Here is a 22,688-nt window from a genome sequence, read left to right as displayed (position 1 = left end):
AGGCAAATATTGTACTTTTACTACGCTACAATTATTTGAAAACATTAGTTACTACAGTAGTTACTTTGCAGATATGAATATATTACAGTATAAAACATACATTAACCACTTTAGCCCTATTTTACACAAAGGCTATTTGAAAATAGCCGATCTACAAGCTCACAACGCACACAGCTTGTAGATCTCCTATTTTCTAACATTTTAGTACTTTTACTTTTGGTACTTTAAGTACATTTTGATACCAATACTTTTGGAATTTTTTGAATTCCGGACTTTTACTTGTAACAGAGTACTTCTGCAGTGCAGTATTGATACTTTTACTTAAGTAAAACATTTGAATACTTTTTCCACCACTGACACTTCAACATCGACTGACACAGTGTAGTTACACCATAAGTACCGCGTTACTATGTTAGTTACACAGTGATTGTGCGTGCGTGCGTGCGTGCGTGCGTGCGTGCGTGCGTGCGTGCGTGCGTGCGTGCGTGCGTGCGTGCGTGCGTGCGTGCGTGCGTGCGTGCGTGTGCTCTTGCTGTACAGTCTGGGCATTGTCCAAGGTTCCTGGTTAGGTGTTGATGAAATTCATAGCATGACATTGAGGTGGGATTTAGCTCTCACATACCACTGATACAGTACTACTGCACTGGCATACTGTTAATACAGTATTACAGTACTGGTATAAAACTAGTACAGTATTACAGTACTGGTATAAAACTAGTAGGCTACATCATTACAGTACTGGTATAGTACAATATTCCAATACTGGTGTATGAACAGATGAAGCTACTGTATGTAATTGAGAGCATGCAGCAGTACTTCGTCTGTATGTGTGTAGTAGACCTGTCATGATTATGCAATTTTACACACGCATTAAAAGGACAATATCAGCGACCAGAAGGACGGGTGTTTTCAGTGAATCTATCATGGTTAAAATGGAGTTTATTTGAAGTTACAAGTTACAAAGGCCTATGTGTGTGTGTGTATTTCTGTCACCTACAGTGGAGGTCAATATGAGTTCCATCCTGTATCCATTAGTACTACACATCACATCGTTTGAAATGTGTTGAAAGTGGCTGATAAATACAGTAAAGAGCACAGTATTTCAAAATATGCCAGAGTCCCCCAACAGACAGTATTTGACACAAACAAGAAGGCAGAAGGCAGATCAATAAATTATTTTAAGGCTTGTGTGAGACGAGTATAAAAATGATACTGCACTGCTCTGGCAGTGGCTTTATGTGTGAGTAACCATTCTCATCCTTATATTTATTCCATCATATTTTGAGACTTCCTCTAGTATTGGTGTCCACATACTGACACTGATGGTACCGCTAGATCGCTAGATCGCTAGATCGCTAGATCGATAGATCGAAAGATAGATAGAATACTTGTTCATACAACTATAGCAGCTTGCGGTAATGTAGGATATACACTGAGAAATGTGGTGAATCATTCAGACACAAACTCACAGAACAAATTCTCCAAACTCTGTCCAAGGTCATACACAGAGCAGCTATAGCTTGTGGCACTATACTGTATTGTGCGTGTGTGCGCACGCGTACACACAAGAACAAACCAACACACACACACTACCATTGGCGTAAAGTAACTACTGTAAGTACATGTACTCAAGTACTGTACTGAAGTACAATTTTGAGGTATTTTTACTTTACTGGAGTTTTTCCAATTTTCTGTACTTTTACTTCTACTCCACTACATCTCAGAGGCAAATATTGTACTTTTACTCCACTACAATTATTTGACAGCTTTAGTTACTAGTTACTTTTTGATTATTATTACAAAACATACATTAACCACGTCAGCCCTATTTCATACATAGGCTATTTGAAAATAGCCGATCTACAAGCTCACAACGCGTCGCATCGCGACCCGTTGTGAGCTTGTAGATCGGCTATTTTCAAACATTTTAGTACTTTTACTTTTGGTACTTTAAGTACATTTTGATACCAATACTTTTGTTTGGCCCAGGCTGCTCAAAATACATTTCCCCATGCAGACACATTTTGGTCTTGCACATCCGGGTTCAAATCGAGTGCCGCGCTATGAGTTTGCAGATCTGCTATTTAAAAAAAAAAAAAAAAAAGCATTTGTGCAAATCTGCAAAAATCTGCAAAAATTATACATTTTTAAAGCGAACATTTGTAACTCAAATCTTTGCTTCTGGGGGATTCTACAAATGTCTTCTAAATCCTAACAGTTTTTTGAAAAAAACTTATGTTGCTATAATCAGTGGTTCTCAAACTTTTTCATGGCAAGGACCCCCAAAATGATATGTATTTGGTCACGGACCCCCATCTCACAATATGTTGTTTCAAAAGCAAAGATTTGAGTTAAAGATGTTAAAAATATATATTTATTCAAAGATTTGCACAAATTGACGATTTTTCTAAAATAGCAGATCTACAAGCTCATAGCGCTGCACTCGGTGCCGCACTATGAGCTTGAAGATCTGCTATTTTTGAATAGCCAAAGTATAAAAATAATGGTTAAAGTGGTTACACAGATGCGTTCCCGGTCTTAAAGGGTTAATACCCTAAGATAAAAAAAAACATAGCATAATGTATTATAGCACGTGTCTCCATGGCAGCCAGTCGATATAAAGGGTTCATAGTTAATGACTGAGGTTAATTCAGGCAGCAAGGGTTTAGATGTAGAGCCATTATCAGCTGCACAGATAAATATCTGCCTGCCAGGCTGATATAAAATCCTGATAAGACTTTATAATGTAGAACTCTAGGAATTATATAGGACACGGTGGTTCTCAATGTGGGGTCATTGGGGAGGTTGGTTCCAGGGGGTCCCCAGCTAAATTAGTTAAAATAGCATCACACGCATTTTAACCACTTTAAAGAGGTGGTGCCATGTTTTTGCACTTTTTCTGTTTTTCATGTGTCTATGAGGTTGATAGAACTTCATTAAGCCCCCCGGTGGTGTTTTTATGGTGTTTTATGTCTTCTCTGACTATTTGGAGTTTCTTCCTGGAGGCTGAAACCTTGAGGGTCAAACGTGCCAATAGAGAAACAGCGCTTTAGTGACATCACAAAGCCATACCCTCCCCCTCATTATCATAACACAACAGGTGTGGGCATGAGGAGGAGGAGGGACTAGGACAGGTGGGTGGTGCTAAGGTGGTGGAGGAGGTGCTAAGGTGAGAACCAGGTATACTTAATGAACTGGAGGCGTGTCCACATAAAAACATAATTTTAACACTTACTGTACACTTTTTTTTTGAAAAAAATCCTTACATAATAATAATACCTTATGATAAGGTTTTAGGGTTGAAAAATATCATGGCACCCCATCTTTAAGACCTGAGGCCGACTCTACAAAATGTCTTCTAAATCCCAACAGTATTCTGAAAAAGGTATGTTTCTATATCAGTGGTGCTCAAACTTTTTCATGTCAAGGACCCCCAAAATTGTATGTATTTGGCCGCCGACCCCCATCTCAAAATGTTTTGTTCCAGGGACCCCCAGAAGCAAAGAATAGAGTTAAAAATTTTCGCTTTAAACAATATATATTCAAAGATTTGCACACATTTTCAAGATTTTTCAAAAATAGCAGATCTACAAGCTCATAGCGCGGAACTCGGTGCCGCGCTATGAGCTTGTATATCTGCTATTTTTGAATAGCCAACATGCAAAATAATGCTTTTTAGCTCAAATCAAAAAGTGACACAGATGCATTCCAGGTCTTAAAGGAGTAGTTCACCCAAAACGCGGCATAATACATATCAATTTGGGGGTCCTTGACATCAAAAAGTTTGAGAACCACTGATATAGAACAACTCCATCACTGAGAGAGAGAGGGGGGGGGAAGAGAGAGAGAGAGAGAGAGGGAATGAAAGAGACGCCGATAGTGAGAAAGAGAGAGAGTGAGAGAGGGGAGGGAGAAAGAGAGAGGAATAGAAAGAGAGGAAGAGAGAGGGGAGGGGTGATAGATAGATAGAGAGAACAGATAAAGAGAGAGAAGAGAGAGAGAGGGAGGGAAAGAGAACGCCGAGGAAAGAGAGGAGAGAGAAAGAGAGTGGAGACGGAAGCAGGGAAAGACGGATTGGAATGTGATTTATTTTAATAACTGGACCAATTCCTGCACGAGTTCACCTGAGTTTAATCCACTGGGCATGAGGGAAAAATACATTCATTTTTTTATCATTCTGATTTTTATGTCACCATAATGACAGCAGAATGTAGTATGTAATATATATATATATATATATATATATATATATATATATATATATATATATATATATATATATAATTGGCTGATGGGAGCGTGGGAAGGCAGACCACGGCCACATCACTCTGACTCATACATAACCATTAACCAGGGGTAGGCAACCTTTATGATCAAAAGAGCCATTTTTGGCCCTAAAGATTTTACAAAATCTGTTTAGAGCGGCTTTTTTTGTGTTTTTTCTGGTGTTTCAATATAACGTTTTTATTGTTTGCAGATCAAACAATGAAGCAGATCAAGCATACCAGTAAGCCAGCTATGTTGGTGGTGAAAGCAAACAAACCAAGCATTAATACATTCTTTATTTTCCTTCAATAATTTGTGTCTTATTTTTATCTGGTGTGTGGGCGACACACCACTTTTTTCTTCACAATAGGAGGATGTAAGAATAACTTTATGCCTATTACAATAATAAATCCTTATTCCTTTACTTCTTTGCCCAAGCAACTGGGAGCCAGGGGAGAGGGCCTAAGAGCCACATGCGGCTCTAGAGCAGCAGGTTGCCTACCCCTGCCATAAACAAACCTGATACGCCCACATATAGGCATGTCACCTGATAAGCCCATATATAGGCTTGTCACTATGACATGTACAATATTTGCCTCTGAGATGTAGTGGAGTAGAAGTATAAAATGTTCTGTTTTTCATGTGTCTATGAGGTTGATAGAACTTCATTAAGCCCCCTGGTGATGTTTTTATGGTGTTTTATGTCTTCTCTGGAGGCTGAAACCTTGAGGGTCAAACATGCCAATAGAAAAACAGCGCTTTAGTGACATAGTAAAAACATACCCTCCCCCTCATTATCATAACACAACAGGTGTGGGCATGAGGAGGAGGAGGGACTAGGACAGGTGGGTGGTGCTAAGGTGGTGGAGGAGGTGCTAAAGTGAGAACCAGGTATACTTAATGAACTGGAGGCGTGTCCACATAAAAACAGAATTTTAACAATTTCTGTGCACTTTTTTGAAAAAATCTTCCTCCTAGTATAACCATAATACCTGATGATTATGTTTTAGGGGGGGGGCAAAATCACTGAAAATCACGGCACCCCGTCTTTAAGTACAATACTTGAGTAAATGTACTAGTCGACTTTCCACCACTGAACGTGGTCATTGTTGTTATGCGGTAATAACATGAATAACAGGAGGAGGTGAAGAAAGGAGGCAAGGAGATGAGAGGAGAAGAGATCAAACGCACCAGAACAGAACAGTCTGTATGTCTGTCTCTCTCACTAGAGAGTCTCAATGCTGCTGGGACATGAAACAGTGCTAGGAAGCACAGAGAGAGAGAGGGAACAGAGGGAATGGCTAATCACAGCGAGGAGAGGAGAGGAGAGGAGAGGAGAGGAGAGGAGAGGAGAGGAGAGGAGAGGAGAGGAGAGGAGAGGAGAGGAGAGGAGAGGAGAGGAGAGGAGAGGTCTTTCTCTTTAGCCAGTCATGTGGAACAGCCTGGCTCTGTTGGACACAACCTTTAATACATCACTTCTCTACTTACTTACTTACTTACTCTCTCTCTCTTCCGCTCATTCTGGATGTCTCTCGTCCTATCGCTTCCTTACTCTCTCTCTCTCTCTTTCTGTCTGTGGGTGAGACAGAGAGCCAACACATTATTTCAAGGTGTTCTAGACTAGTTGACACACACAATCTCTCGCTTTCTCTCTCTCTCTCTCTCTCTCTCTCTCTCTCTCTCTCTCTCTCTCTCTCTCTCTCTCTCTCTCTCTCTCTCTCTCTCTCTCTCTCTCTCTCTCTCTCTCTCTCTCTCTCTCCTCACCATGGAAGATTAGACTAGAGGAAGGTTATGTAAGGTCTCTCTCATCATCTCTCCTTCAGGCGGGCAGATGACAGACACTCTCTCTCTCCCCCCCCCCCCTCTCTCTCTCTCTCTCTCGCTCTCTCTCTCAATATACCCTCACTCACCCTGTTTGTCTCTCACACTTGTACTCATTACTCTCTCTCTCTCTCTCTCTCTCTCTCTCTTTCTCCCAGACAAGGGTTCTTTGTTATCTTCCAGCTACAGTGTCCGTTAGTTATCTGCTCCAGTTCTGCTCAATGTACACAAATTGACCTGACAGTGAACCAGCATGTTGCAGGGCTTCGCTGCCTTGCTCGACGACACATTGGCCCGACCTCTCCATTGTGAGGCAGAGCCCCTCTAAACAGAGTCCTAGCAAATCAAATAAAGTATTGAACTCACTTCTCTCCTGCCTCAAGAGATTAACCAGTTAAGCCCTGTACACTTTGCCGTACGACGAATGACAAAAATAGCTGATCTGCAGCACATTGCTTGTAGATCTGCTATTATCACTATTTTTGAAAATCTTTTTAAAAAATAGTTGAAAGAGGTTAAGAACAGACAGACAGACAGACAGACAGACAGACAGACAGACAGACAGACAGACAGACAGACAGACAGACAGACAGACAGATCACACATAGTTATTATGTGTGTTCGTTTATTTACAGAATTACATAAGCAGCTTTCATTATTATTACCAATTAGAGCAACAAAAAAACACTGCATCAAAGTGACACTTCTTTGCAAAGAGCTGACTGGTCAGGCGGTGGAGCTGTTTTTTTTTTTAAGTGTTGACCTGTGTTAAACGCTGAACATATCCTTGTCTGGAACAGGTTAATAGCGCAGCACAGGTTGCCATGGAGATTTCCCCCCGTTTGTGAATGAGAGTCTCCGTGGTGATTGTGAAAAGCCACCGAGGCTGGAGCCAAAACTGTAAAATGTCACTGTAAACCGCTTTAACAACTTGAACACCAGCAGGGCTGTGCCAAGTGCCAACTACCTGAAACTCAAATAAGGCATCGTTTCTAAGAAAAACAAGGGACGCCCAGAAAAAGATTAAATCTCACTGTATATATGCAGTTTTTTTTTAAATATATATTACACCCGTTAAGACCTGACGAGATTCTTAAAAAAAAAATCTAAATCCTAACAGTTCTTTTTTTTATAGAAAAAAAAAATGTTTCAAGATTTTTCAAAAACAGCAGATCTACAAGCTCATAGCGCGGCCCTCGGTGCTATGAGCTTGTAGATCTGCTATTTTTGAATAGCCAAAAAAATCTAAAGTGACACAGATGCGTTCCAGGTCTTAAAGGGTTAACCACTTGAACCCTACACCAAATCTCTCATTGTGACGCATTGTGAGCTTGTAGATCGGCTGTTTTTGGCTAATGTTCCCCCCAGAACATGGATGCCTGGGTTTCAAGTAGCCTGGCATGACCAGACTAATATCACTGCATAGATATTAGTCTGAAACTACGGTGTGGAACATTCATTTCCAAGGGGTGGTTAATACTAACAGGTTCAAACGTCAGAGCAAAAAAATTATCCACTTTGAATAGTGGGCTCTGATTGGTCACCCGCAACTCTGGGGTGAGCGAAATGCAGTGGTGTAACTAAGTACATTTACTCAAGTATTGTACTTAAGTACAATTTTTAGGTACTTTTACTTTCCTGGAGTTTTTCCAATTGTCTATACTTTTACTTACTCCACTACATCTCAGAGGCAAATATTGTACTTTTACTCCACTACAATTATTTGAAAACTTTAGTTACTAGTTACTTTGCAGATATCAATTATTACATTATAAAACATACATTAACCACTTAAGCCCTATTTTATACCTAGGCTATTTGAAAATAGCCGATCTACAAGCTCACAACGCATTTTTACACCGCGGCTGGCTCCTCAGCGGTAAGCTGCATGGCTCTAGAAGAGGGTCTGTCTGTCTGTCTCTGTGTCTGGAGCTAATCTCCCAAGCCACCGAACCGATCAGTGTCAAATGTCTTGCACACTGCCAGTAGGCTACAGAAGTACCTAAACAACACACTGCCAGTAGGCTACAGAAGTACTGTACCTAAACAACACATCTTATACTTTCAAAATGTTTAACTTTTATGTTTACTAAAATTATTTCCCCTTTTCCTGCATATAATTGTGAAAGAGTTTTTATATATATATATATAAAAGTATATAGGGTACATAAGTTGTTAAATTGACATCATCAGAGGTCAGTCATTCACTGCAGATTACTACATCTATTACACACTCCCATGACCGTGCGATGCGTGTGCGTGCGTGTTCCTGCGTGCGTGTTCCTGTGTGCGTGCGTGCGTGCGTGTGTGACCTAATAACATATTATAAACATTTGCTTATCTCAACACAACACAGACTGATCTCTCCTGATCACATCAAACTCTGTGTGCATGTGTGCATGTGTGCATGTGTGCAAGTGTGCATGTGTGCATGTGTGCAAGTGTGCGTGTGTTTAATCCATTTTAATTAGCAGAAAAGGCCTCACAGAATCCTGGTACTCATGTGGTTCTATAATCCTCCTCTCTCACTTTCATCTCCTCCATCTCTCTCTGGGCGAGAAAGCGAAACCATGGGAACACTGATTTCCTTCTACATTCATTGATTCATTGGTTCATTCATTTGAGTTTGAGAGAGGACAGGAGTTTAGTTTGAACCATTCAGGTGTCCGGGGTAGCAGTTTGAAGTTTGAGTACTCAAATGTTTTACTTAAGTAAAAGTATCAATACTGCAATGTAGAAATACTCTGTTACAACAAGTAACAGTCAGGAATTCAAATGTTACTTGAGTAAAAGTACAAAAGTATTGGTATCAAAATGTACTTAAAGTACCAAAAGTAAAAGTACTCATTATGCAGAATGTCCCATTTCAAGTTCTCAAATGTATAAAAAATCTCACAATGCGTTGCGATGCGACTTTTTGTGAGCTTGTAGATCGGCTATTTTCAAATGGCCGAAATGTATATAGGGCTGAAGTGGTTATTGTATGTTTTGTAATAATAATAAAAATCTTCAAAGTAACTAGTAACTAAAGTTTTCAAATAATTGTAGTGCAGTAAAAGTACAATATTTGCCTCTGAGATGTAATGGAGTAGAAGTAAAAGTACAGAAAATTGGAAATACTCTGCTGAAGTAAAAAATACCTCAAAACAAGTACAGTACTTGAGTAAATGTACTTAATTACTTTACACCACTGGTTTGAACCATTCAGGTGTTTGTGGTAGCAGTTTGAAAGAGGACAGGAGGCTATTTTGAGCTCAAACAAAGATGGAGTGTTCTACCTGCTCTGAGGAAATGACTATGACCTCACAGGGTCAAAGGACATTTTCACCCGCATTCCAGGCAACTATTAAGTCTAGCAGTATGACTGTGTGTGTATGTGTGTGTGTGTGTGTGTGTGTAGGGGGGGGACTAAAATCAAAAATTCTCCTTTAACATACTACAGGTTTCTTCTGCTCTGTTGTTATTACTTGACGCTATAGCAGCACATGACAGCTCACATACTTTAACCAAGTTCAAACGATTGTAAACGGTTGACTTCGGGAGTTGTTAATATCAATGTTCAACATTGAGAATGAATTCACTCACTGTGCTCTTAATGCAGTGTCAAGTATCACAAAAGAAACACTCTGCTTTAAAAATGCATTCATATTAAAAAACAAATAAACATTTGAATTACAAAAAATAATAAAATAAAATGCATTCATATTTCTCAAATCTAAAATGTTTACCCTAAATCAATGGTTCCCAACTGTGTGTGTGTGTGCGTGTGCGTGTGCGTGTGCGTGTGCGTGTGCGTGTGCGTGTGCGTGTGCGTGTGCGTGTGCGGGTGCGCGTGCGTGTGCGTGTGCGTGTGCGTGTGCGTGTGTGTGTGTGCGGGTGCGGGTGCGCGTGCGCGGGTGTGTGTGTGGGTGTGTGTGTGGGTGGGTGTGTGTGTGTGCCCTGCTGAGAGCCTCTGATGGGGTTGCGGTTTTAGGAGGATCAGAGAGAGAGAGAGAGAGAGAGAGAGAGAGAGAGAGAGAGAGAGAGAGAGAGAGAGAGAGAGAGAGAGAGAGAGAGAGAGAGAGAGAGGCTGGGCCATGATGTTGTGTACTGGTGAAAACCGCCAAGTCAGCCCAAGCCACACTGATCCAAACCAAGCTCAGCCATGCCAAGGAACCAACCGTACAACCTGCTCCACTCTGACACCCACCGCGAGGGAGGGTACAAACAGGGTACAAACAGGGGAGAGAGGAACAATGAGAGAAACAGAGCGAGTGTACTTTTACTTAAGGTTCCATTTGTACACTCAAGAGTTAGAGACCTGTAAGGGTCCATTTGGAACCACCTCAAGGACCCCCGTGGGTCCCTGGACCCCATGAGAGGGCAATACAGTAAGAGTAACAGAGATAGAGAGAGTTGTACTCACGCATTGCAGTATGGTTTCTTGTCATAACCTTTATAATTCTTCATGTTCAGGGTCATTCTACACACCTCACAGTGGAAGCATCCTTTATGCCAGTTCTGGAGAACAGAGAGAGAGAGAGAGAGAGAGAGAGAGAGAGAGAGAGAGAGAGAGAGAGTAATACTTAACAAGTAAGACGCGGGAAGCGAACGCAATTTTTTTTAAATAAATATGAAAAAAAAAGATTTAAAAAAAAGTCACCAATAAAAAAATAAAAATAAAATACTAAAAAAATCTGCGTTAAAGGGAGCATCTTAGAAAAATAAAAATTCACTAAAAAAAAACTTTGAATGTTTTTGAACAATTCAACAAAGTGTTTGAAGTGCCTGTTTCACCCACTTCCGGGGGGCGGAGCCAAAATCCGAGCCCGAAGTATTTGTTCGTAGACCCCCACTTAGGGGGGGTAGAAAAAGTTTCGGAGCGATTCGGGCACTTTTCATTTAACATGGGGTTTCAATGGGGAGTTTTTAGGAGCCTTCTCCGGGGCGTGGCTTCCGGGGGAAGAGGCGGGCTTAAACGCAACCTTGACAGGTGTGTTCAGTTTTCAAAGACCTTTCATTTGATGTATGGTACGTCTAAATTGGACATTTACTTATCTCAGAGGAGCTGCAGGCAGGCAGTGAACACAGACACACACGGACGCACACACACACACTCACAAGCCGAGCACGGTTTCATAGTAAGCTCCACTTGCGCGGAGGCGCGCCTTCGGCGCGCCTCCTTCTGCTGCGTTCGCAATTATTATCAAGTGTGAAACAGAAGTGATGAAATGATTAATTTCAAGTAATGACTTCTCTTTTCCAAAAGAGATAGATGGAAAAGGTGTGTGCGTGTGTGTGTGTGTGTGCGTGCGTGCGTGCATGCGTGCGTGCGTGCGTGCGTGCGTGCGTGCGTGCGTGCGTGCGTGCGTGCGTGCGTGCGTGTGTGTGCGTGCGTGCGTGCGTGCGTGCGTTTTCACAGCAGCTGTCATCTGATGCCCAACAGCAGACAAGCGTTTGACACGACTAAAGAAATTATTAATAATTTATCATCATTATGCAATAGATATCCTTGTGACTGTGTTACCGACCACCACTCAGTAATACAGCACGAGATAGATGGATATGCAGATATATCTTGGTCACTCGTTCTAATGTTTTTGTTACTTACAATAGGTTTGTTTTCGTGACCACAATGTTAAGAATGTAATTTAGATAGCGTTAGCATGTTACTTAAACAGATGCTAGATTCGTTGTTCACCTGGAATATCCGATAGTTTAATGGACAGGTTGTTATTTCGATAGTTTTGCTCAGGCAGATGCTAGGTTCTTGGTTTAACTGGGATCCTAGTTTTTTGGGACACTAAAATGCCTCTCTGCATTCTATGTATGTGATTACCTTGCAGTCTGCTAAATGCCTAAAGTGTAAATTATATGGTGGTAATGTTGAGGACACTCTTGAAAACGAGATGCTGCAGCTTTGAAGGGGCTTATCCTTTCATTAAATTTCAAAAATAAAATGTAGATGTTGATTGAAACGAGGAAAGGAGGATCACTCGTGATAACTTCAGAGTTAAGCAATCAAATTGAATCGGTTGGACTCATGAGTCATGTCTAAATAAGTGCACTTGAATAACAACACGGTAAAGTACTCAGTGTTACTTTAACTCAGAGAGTACACTAAACGGAACCATAATGGATCCAGGGGTCCAGTTGGACCCTATACCCTTCTAACTCTGAGAGTGTACAGAGAGTGGAACCTTACGGGTCCATTTGGTTCCATGTGTATGCTCTCAGAGTTAAGGCTGCAATCTTGGGCTGATTTAATAAAACGTTATTAAACTCATCTGAGTATGTTAATACAGTATAACTACAATTTGCTGTGTTTGTAGGTGTGGTCTTTCTACTCTTCCATTGAGAAATGTAGACCCTAGACATAGGGTAGGGGGGATTCCCTCTGGCGTGAGCGGTAGAAATGAGGTCTCAAGTGTGGGAGAGGGGGGATCGAATCCTGGATAGGACATAAAAGTTACGGGTAACTTTAAATTGACACTGGAGTAATTTTAGATATGAGAATACATCATGTTGGACCTCTGAAGTCTTTGTTTAGGCAGTGGTGGAAAGTAACTAATTACATTTACTCAAGTACTGTACTTAAGTACAAGTTTTAGGTGCTTTTACTTTACTGGAGTATTTCCAATTTCCAGTACTTGTACTTCTACCCTACAATTATTTGTAAATGATGCCGATACTTCTATACTTTTACTCAAATACATTTTTAATACGGGACTTTTACTTGTGACAGAGTATTTCTACATTACAGTATTGATACATTTAAGTAAGTAAAACATGTGAGTACTTCTTCCATCACTGGTTTTGGAAACACTCAGTGAGATTATAGCATCATTGCAGGATCAGAGAGTAGAAAACGTCTAGGTTCAGATAAAGGTGTAATCCATTGGTTCTCAAAGTGGGGTCCGGGGACCCCCAGGGGTCCTTGGAGGGGTACCAGGGACTGGGGTCCCCAGTAAAATGTGTTAATATATAGCATCACAATCATTTTAACCACTTTAACCTTTCATACTTTGGCTATTCAAAAATAGCATATCTACAAGCACATATAGAGGTGCCCTGCTATGAGCTTGTAGATCTGATATTCTGTGAAAATTCGTGGGAAATGGGTGCAAATCTTTGAATATAATATTTTTTAAAGCGAACATTTCTCAAAACTTTGCTTCTGGAGGGTCCCTGGAACAGAACTATTTTGACATGGGGGTCCGCGGCCAAATACATATCATTTTGGGGGTCCTTGACATGAAAAAAAGTTTGAGAACCACGTAATAACCAATGGTGTAATAGGCTAATGATACTAATGAAGGCTCTGTTCCATTCTGGTCAAACAGAGTCAGGGTGCTGATATTATGCATGTGTTGGCTCACTGGAAACACTGCTACACCAGTGTCCGTCCAGGGTTCCTTAAGGCATTGGTTCTCAAAGTGGGGTCCGGGGACCCCCCCAGGGGTACTTGAGGGGGTTCCAGGGGGTCCCCAGCTAAATGATGGATATGAACCAAATGGACCCTTATGGGTCTGTAACTCTGACGGGTCCATTTGGTTCCATTTGGTCCCATTTGGACACTCTCAGAGTTAAATTAACATTGATTTTACAATATAAATTGGGGTCCCAGAGATATAAATGCCAATAAATGGGGGTCCGTAGCCTAATGCATGTCAAACTGGGGGGTCCTTGAAATTAAAATGGTTGAGAATCACTGCTAGAGCCGTAAAAATCGTCTCTTATGGGGGGGTCCCTGGCATATCTTTTCAAATGGGGGTCCGCGGGCTAATAAGTGTCAATTTGGGGGTCCTTGACATGAAAAAGTTTGAGAACCACTGTCTTAAGGGGGTTTCCAAATGGTCCCTTACGGGTGTGTAACTCTGAGAGTGTACAAATGGAACCAAATGGACCCGTAAGGGTCCATTTGGTTCCATTTGTACACTCTCAGAGTTATGGGGGTCGTGGAAATTAAAAAGTCTGAGAACTACAGTACTACACTAAATGGAACAGAGCCTTCAATTAGTATCATTGGTAACACCTGTGAAGGAAGTGATAATATCGCTGCTGTACATAGAGCCAATTATCATTGTGATTCAGTAGTAAAAAAAAAAGATCTCACCTTATCCAGACAGTTGACTTTCTCTGTCGGGTAGACGATTTTCCCACAGCGAGCACACTGAGGGTTCATTTCACCAATTCACCTACTCCTTGTTGTCGTTGTTTGTATGGGTTTATTATTCCTGTTAACAATCACAACTCTCTATAAACACACAGCAACACACGCGCCTCTTCTTGATCACTGCTGCTGCTGCTGAGTCCCTCTGAAACCTCAATGAACCTCAGAGAGAGAGAGAGAGAGAGAGAGAGAGAGAGAGAGAGAGAGATGAGAGAGAGAGAGAGAGAGAGAGAGAGAGAGAGAAAGAGCTAGAGAGAGAGAGAGAAAGAGCTAGAGAGAGAAAGAGAGAGCTAGAGAGAGAGAGCGCGCGAGAGAGAGGGGGGGCGGGGGTCAGGTGTGTGGCAAAAAAGTGGGAGGGGACCAATCGAGGGGTTTGTTGATGTTTATAAATTATGTCAGTGGGGACAATATATATTTAACCCATTCAATCCCGGGACACATCATCTCTGTCATTTTAGATTTCTTTGGCTATTCAAAAATAGCAGATCTACTTGTAGGTCTGCAATTTTTTTGAAAAATCCTGAAAATGTTTGCAAATCTTTAAATACATAGTTTTTAAAGCGAACATTTGTCAAATATTTCGTTCCAGGGACCTCCAGAAGCGAAGATTTGAGTTACAAATGTTCGCTTTAAAAATATATTATTCAAAGATTTTCACGATTTTTCAAAAATAGCAGATCTACAAGCTCATAGCGCCTATTTTTGAATAGCCAAAGAAATCTATAGAGAGAGAGAGAGAGAGAGAGAGAGAGAGAGAAAGAGAGTGGAGGCGTATTATAGGCTACTTATGTAACGCATTGATCAGTGTGGGAGATCAAAGGAATCTGCAAGAGAGAGACAATGATGCCATGAGCAACTCCATGCCATTAAATGTAAAAAAAAAAAAAAAAAAACTTTAGAATGGATATCAACTGAACGCTGCACACGGATTCAGCTGGAACAGGAGTCAGGACTCACTCACTGACTTATACTAAAACAGCTTTTTAAATTAGCACTTTTATAATACTGGCCCTGGGACCATAGAGTTAAAAAATAAGCCTGGGACTGGGATAAAGATTCTGGATCAATCTAAAGTCAATGCAGCCATTTGTAGTAGTGCCTCAAAAAAATAATCCGGAACGTTAAGAAGAGGAAAAAAGTAACTTATAGTAAAATCAATGCAATGGTGTCCTCTGCTGGCTAATGTATGAACAACGAATTGTCATTTATTTATTTTCTTAAAAATGGCAACTTGCAGGCCTGTGACAGATTACTGCAACAGCTAAGAAAAAAACAGTATACTGTACATGAGCAGTCATTTTCAAGCTCTTTCCATACCACCTACAGTGCATCGCTTGAATCAGTAAGCTAAACCAAAAAATTAACACATTGATTGAACTCATAATGGAGCTTTGAGCACAATCTCAGGCCCAGAAGAAAACCCATTTTTAAACTTCTGAAAGTGGGAACACAATTCAAGTAGACTCACCTGATTAGGTTCATTAACCACATTAACCTGCTTTCCTACTATGGACATTTCTTTATACTGTATATTATATTATATTATATTTTATTTGTATCCTATATTGTCACATTTCTTTCTGTACTTGTCTACCCATACATGTATGTTTGTTTCATCCTTACTGCGGTGCACTGAATTTCCCTAGTGATCAGTCTATCTATCATTGAACATTTAAAAAATGTTGCTCAATCTTTCAATTCGGGGGGGATGGCAGATTTACAAGCTAGTATAAAATATGGCTTAAAAGGTTAACTGTATATAACCAGGAACCATAACAACAATAAGCACAGTGTAATGGTCTTAACTGCTACGTAGACTGCTGGGGTTGGAAGTTGAGACTGCTGAGTCCGGGTGGTCTGTCAAGGGTGACTTGGACTTGGAAACTACAACACCTAGAGGTGGAGCAAGATCAGCGGTGGAAAAAGCACTCAATATCTTTACTTAATTAAAAGTACCAATACTGCAATATAGAAATACTATGTTACAACTAAAAGTCCAGAATTCAAAATTTATTTGAGTAAAAGTACAAAAGTATTGGCATCAAAATGTACTTGGAGTACCAAAAGTAAAAATACAAAAATATTTGAAAATAGCAGATCTACAAGCTACAAGAAAGGAACAGCTCCTTCTGAAAGGAACAGCTCCTTCTGAAAGGAACAGCTCCTTCTTACCTCCGGGCTATGGTCGATGCCTACACCCCTGCCCGACCACTTCGGTCTGCCACCTCGGGCGACTGATTGCCTCGTCACTCATGGTTCCTTCTGGCCGATCCACACGGTCACGACTCTTTTCTGTTCTGGCCCCACAGTGGTGGAATGAACTTCCCACTGATGTTAGGACAGCAGAGTCACTGCCCATATTTCGCCGCAGGCTGAAAACCCACCTCTTCAGGAAACACTACCCTTCCTCTCTGCCTGACCTACTTGTTGTTAACTAGTTGTACGAACGCTTGTTTTCTATTGTTGTATTGTTTATTGGATCTTGTTTAGTCGATACACTTATTTGTTTTAGCTCATGCTCATTTGATTTAGCTATTTTGTCTCATCTGTTTAAGGAAATAGGTAGCTGATATATTGCACTTTTACCTTAGCGCCAGGTATACTCTTGGTTGCTTGTTTTTGCAGAAAATGCACTAAAGACTTCTGGTGATTAATGTAATGTAATGTAATGTACAAGCTCACAACGCGATGCGACGCTTTGTGAGCTTGTAGATCGGCTATTTTCAAATAGCCTAGGTATAAAATAGGGCTAAAGTGGTTAACGTATGTTTCATAATATCATAATTTATATCTGAAAAGTAACTAGTAACACTAGTTTCAAACAATTGTGGATTGTGTAAAAGTGGATTACATTACAGTCATTTAGCAGACGCTTTTATCCAAAGACTTACAATAAGTGCATTCAACATAGGTAGGCAAGGAAACTACTAATCACCAGAAGTCTTAAGTGCATTCTCTTCTAAAACAAGCAACTAAGAGTATACCTGGCTCTAAGGTAAAAGTGCAATATATCAGCTACCTACTTTCTTAAACAGATGAGACAAATAGGAAAATCAAATGAGCAAGAGCTAAAACAAATAAGTGTATCGAATAAACAAGATCCAATAAGGCAAGAGCTCGTACAACTAATGAATCACATCATAACGGGGTGTCCCAAAGCATAAGGTGAAGTTGCCAAATGAATGGAACTGCAGAGGGCCAAGGCCAACACACATCAGCCATCACCACCCAAAGTTGTCCAGTTCCAAAGGCAAGGAGAAAAGGCTCCTTAAGCCAAGAACAGCTGCCAAGAACCCGCTTTCCATTTCACACCGAGCTTCTGATTGGGAGAGGCAAGTGGACCTGAAAAGGAGACCTGTCTATCCAGAGGAGGTGGCTGCAACTTCACTCAGACCAGACACGATCCTACTATCCAGGAGCACGAAAACCATCTTGGTATTCGACCTAACAGTACCCTGGGAGGACAGGCCAGCCATCTCTCACCAACTGAAGAAAGCCAAGTACCAGGACTTGGTTGATGACGAGGCTCATGTCAAAGGATGGTGTCCAGCCTTATTCCCCATCGAAGTTGGCTGCCACGGTTTCCCAGCAACATCAGTTACAACTGACATCAGATCTTACAGAAGATCGGTTTGGGGACCCAAACTACTGAAGAAAGCCACTGGTGAGATAGCCACAGTAGCCAAGACCACAGCAAGATGGTTATGACTGACAAGCCATAACCATCCTGCAGCAGTCTCACTATAGCAGCTAAGATGCAGAAGGTACGCGGCCAGGTTCAAACTTGGCTCAGGGTGTAGGATGCAACTGCCATGCATAGTACAGCTGCAGGGAGCGGCCGGGAGACGTCCCTGACCACTGCCCTACCATCCTGAGATGTTTTCTGAGACGAAAGAGGCAAACATCAAGGAAGGATGGCTCCCCGCTGATGACCCTGCAGCTGGTAATGCTCAGACCATCCTGCTACCAAGGATTACCAGCAAGAGGAGGAACTTGCAACATCTTAAAGTAGCTCTTGCAGATTCTACTTGTAGCAAAGCATCTTCGATGTTCATGCCAACAGGTAAAAGTGAAAGAGAATCTTGTAATAATATCTCATTAGTTCCACTCGGACAACTGAATCCTATATTAAGATTGCCTAATGGGTGGTGCGGTCGGTGGACCACCACAACCCTAAATGCACATGTATGGAGTCAAATCCCCCCGTCAAATGCACATATATGGAGTCAAATCCCCCAGTCAAATGCACATATATGGAGTCAAATCCCCCCGTCAAATGCACATATATGGAGTCAAATGCACATGCACATATATGGAGTCAAATGCACATGCACATATATGGAGATTTTCAACCCACACTGATGTCAGACACAACAGAAACCATGTCAAGTGCATATATGGAGATTGTCAACATGCACTGATGTCAGACACAACACCGATTTGCGCATGTGGCCCCTGATACACCTAGAACCTATTCCAACCTATTTATTTTCTAGTTGTTAAAAAAAGTCATGTCATCCAGGTTTACGTCGCCATGGTTACTCATAATGACTGAGTGAGTCCAGGTTGTGAATGTTGCCAGAATATTTAGAGACTAGTTATGTTTGACTCAGACATGGAATCCATATTTAGGCACAGCTGACATGGTACTCCATATTTGGGCATGACTGACCCATCGTGACCTCATCATGACGACAAGAGGAACATAAGCAGCGCATTCTCAGATAGACATTCACATTCGTCCAAACCCTACCCCAATCAATATAGTGGCCTGCTAATCTTTGTGACAACACTCTGTAGCTACGATCGCCGTCTCTGAGCACAGGAGTAGACATCACTGGTTAAACACCACTGTAGCGAGTTCTGATCCCCGGCTATCAATAATATTTTTTATCCCAATATTATTTTACAGAATAATAACATAAAATGGATGACCATGAACTAGACCTGACAGAGGCACCACAGAAGCAAGCCATACAAACAAAATACCATTTGGATCACGACGAGCATGAACTAGACCTGACAGAAGCAATGAAAGCCACGAAAGCAAAGTACCCTCCAATCAACAAGAAATATGAATATTTGGATCACACAGCTGATGTACAAATCCATTCGTGGGGGGATTCTCTGGAGGAGGCCTTTGAACAGTGTGCAATGGGCATGTTTGGCTACATGACCGACACCGAGACAGTGGAACCCATCGATACGGTTGAAGTCGAGTCAGAGGGCGACGACATGGAATCTCTTCTTTTCCACTTCTTGGATGATTGGCTGTTCAAGTTTAGCGCTGATCTCTTCTTCATTCCCAGGGAGGTGAAGGTCGTGCACCTTGACAGGACACGCTTCAGGATTCGTTCTATTGGGTATGGTGAAGAATTCAGTCTGCCCAAGCATCCACAGGGGACTGAGGTGAAGGCTATCACATACTCTGCAATGCAGATCCACGATAAGGAAAGACCGGAGATCTTTATGATCATTGATATATGAGGATGATGGTTGGGTGGTTGAATAGGAAAGGAAATAGAAACATTCTAAATACAAATTAAAAGGAAGAAAAAAGGACTACAAATGAATGGAAAAGGACTACAAATGAAATGGAAGAGGACTGACTACAAATGAATGGAAAAAAGTCCACCACACGGTGCATCTGGTTTGGCCGAGCATCAATTGAATTGGTTCTCAAACTTTTTAATTTCACAGGCCATAACTCTGAGAGTGTGCAAATGGACCCAAACGGACCCATATGGGAATTGTGTTGTACTCCAGATACACCCCCATTTATCATCATCATCCGTTTTTACGTCTGGAGACTCCCGTCCAGGACAGGCTACAGACGTGGCTCCTCAGGGGACTTGGCTCAGACCTGAACCCATTTGATTTGGGGCGTTAGGAACCTGTTGCGACCGCATGCCTTTGCTAACGTCAACCCAGGCAGGATTCGAAGGCGTGTGCTTTAACCGCTACAAAGCGTATGTGCGTGTGTGGGTGGGCATAAAAGGGACAGGTATACAGACAGATACAGAGATCTCCATAGATGGGTATAGAAGACTCAGACAGACAGACAGACAGATACATAGTTATCTCCATATACGGGCATAAAGGGTCACAGACAGACAGGTACAACCGGTATGCTGACAATGGGAACAGAGGTTACAAGTACAACCGATACTGCATAACCGGGTGGGGCATGCATTTCCAACTTGCATTGTTCCCGACTTGCATCATTCCCAAGTACACCAATGGCCAACGAGTCTACTCTAATCATTTCAATAATTATTTCATCCAATTTTGTCTATTCTAAGGAGCAAGACGAATGACTCAAGAGGTGGGCAGTGAGCTTCCTTATAGCTTAAGCAAAGATAATATAATGAAAGATCAAAAGGTTGTATATTTGTTTTAAAGCCTGCTTTATTATTAGAAAAAAAGGGGAAGAAACTCATGATGGTGGAAAGAATAAACAATTTCGTCTTGAAATTGGTAAGAATAACTAGAGGTTTGGGCCGCTTTGCTGCGGCCAAAAAGAAGGAAAGCTGCTGTGGCTAAAATGTTAAAATGTAGTCTTATATTAAAGGCGGGGAAAGAAGCCTAAATAATAGCCGGAGCACTGATCAACAGTCTTTGGCAAGTTTCGGGGCAAGTGGAGTGATCGTATGTTGACCAACCCCGGACAAATTTTGGAGGTCATTTCAATTATAGCAGTAGGATGGCCGGTGTCGGTACACGATCTGCTCGGCTACATGATCTGTTCGGGGTCCTGCGCCTGCGACCGACGTCACACACTATGATTGGCTGTACGTCTGAACGATGACGTGGCACATTGTGATTGGCTTGTGGCTTTTTTTTCTTTTCAAAACTTTATTGAACACTGTTACAAATCACACTAACTGTTCTTCATATTAAATATCAGAACTTTATTGAACACTGTTACAAATCACTCAGTGTTACTTTATTGAACACTGTTACAAATCAGTGTTACAAATCAGTATTACAGAGAACACTAACTGTTCTTAATATTAAATATCAGTCTTGCATTGCAGAAAGTACAAAACATAACAATGTTATGTGTAAGAATTCATTACATGGATAAGTCTTGTTTATTATTTTAAAATGAACGTCTTTTTCCAGTGGTAACCTATTTATATCATTGATATATAATCACAGGAAAAGCTTTGTGTTCAATCAGCCCCTATGATCATGTATGTGTACTGTGAGTGTGAAATCCTGTCTTCTTGGTAATAGTCCATGAGTCAGAGCCCCGAAATTGAGCCATGATTATCAAATGGCTAGGCAAATCCAGGTTTGATTTTTTGACTATAGCTGTACATCTCTGGTGTACAGTTTGGCATGACCATTGCGGACTAGCAGCTATAATGCGTTGAATATGTGGACCCCTATATTGTCACACAACAACTTTTGAACCTTATTTTAACCCACTTTCCTGCATAATTCAAGTATGGGGAATTGATTGGAATGGTTATTTTACTTCTTCAAAACGTGTATGCTTAAATGGCCTTTAAATGCTTTTGCACACAAATATTATTTTAAAATAAGGCCCCCCCAAGCGGGGGGTCTAGGGTCCCCCCCCCCCCCCAGGACATTTTTATCAGAGTAGATTTCCAGAATTCTGGTGGCTTTTGGGAGTTTGACACTTTTATCAGCCTTTACTTACATAGGATCCATTAAAAAGTTAAAAGTAGCAATAAAAGAGCCATGTTTAATAATAACCACTAATTACTTAAAAATGACTATCTCTCTACCATTGCGGTAGCACTTGCTATGCATCCTATGTGTATAACACATCATGAACATACTTATAAGGCATTATAATCTGCTCATAACCCTGTATAATCCGATTTATGAGAGCTCATAAATACTCATAATGCTTTATAACCATAACCATAACACATTACAAGGCATTTTATAATGACTTATAAGTATCAAGTGTTATAATACTTCATAATTGCTGCCAAATTGGTAACACTTGCTATGCATCCCAAATACATTTTCATATTCTACACTGGTTCTCTACACTGGCTCCCCGTAACGGCTCGCATCCAGTTTAAAACCCTGGTGCTAGCCTATAGGGCAGTGAAAGGTTTTATTGTTTAATTGGATCTTGTTTATTCGATACACTTATTTGTTTTAGCTCTTGCTCATTTGATTTTCCTACTTTGTCTCATCTGTTTATGAAAGTAGGTAGCTGATATATTGCACTTTTACTTTAGCGCTAGGTATACTCTTGGTTGCTTGTTTTAGAAGAGAATGCACGTAATGCTTCTGGTGATTAGTAGTTTTGTTCCCTACCTATGTTGAATGCACTTATTGTAAGTCGCTCTGGATAAAAGCGTCTGCTAAATTACTGTAATGTAATGTAATGTAATGTAATATTTATAATCCATTATAATCAATTGATAATGCTTTATTATCACTGTTATAATGTGTCATAATT

The 22,688-nt window shown here is 41.0% G+C and overlaps 2 protein-coding genes across 2 annotated transcripts in view; one reads left to right on the top strand and one right to left on the bottom strand.

The window, feature by feature from the left end:
• Positions 1–14,357, bottom strand: part of LOC308076885 (LIM zinc-binding domain-containing Nebulette-like) — a gene marked incomplete at its 3' end in the record, with an annotated part of 34,133 nt that extends 19,776 nt beyond the window's left edge. Inside the window, exons 1-2 of the mRNA XM_080417404.1 lie at positions 14,183–14,357; positions 10,493–10,587 (exon numbers count right to left, since the gene is read on the bottom strand). Coding sequence (XP_080273530.1) covers positions 10,493–10,587; positions 14,183–14,251 — 164 coding nt within the window. The 5' untranslated portion in view covers positions 14,252–14,357. The remainder of the gene's footprint in view (positions 1–10,492; positions 10,588–14,182) is intronic.
• Positions 14,358–19,246: 4,889 nt separating this feature from the next.
• On the top strand, positions 19,247–19,726 carry LOC308077458 (protein archease; the record flags this gene model as incomplete). The annotated part of the gene is made up of 1 exon (XM_080418145.1): positions 19,247–19,726. Exon 1 carries the CDS (start codon positions 19,271–19,273, stop codon positions 19,724–19,726), a length of 456 nt encoding a protein of 151 aa, XP_080274271.1. The 5' UTR covers positions 19,247–19,270.
• Between the last annotated feature and the right edge of the window lie 2,962 nt (positions 19,727–22,688).

The sequence above is a fragment of the Gymnoscopelus braueri genome, assembly GCF_963280865.1.
Source record: "Gymnoscopelus braueri genome assembly, chromosome: 21".
In the NCBI taxonomy this organism is placed as follows: Eukaryota; Metazoa; Chordata; class Actinopteri; order Myctophiformes; family Myctophidae; genus Gymnoscopelus; species Gymnoscopelus braueri.
Note: the sequence above shows the minus strand (reverse complement) of the source record. Positions and strands in the feature narration are given on the sequence as shown.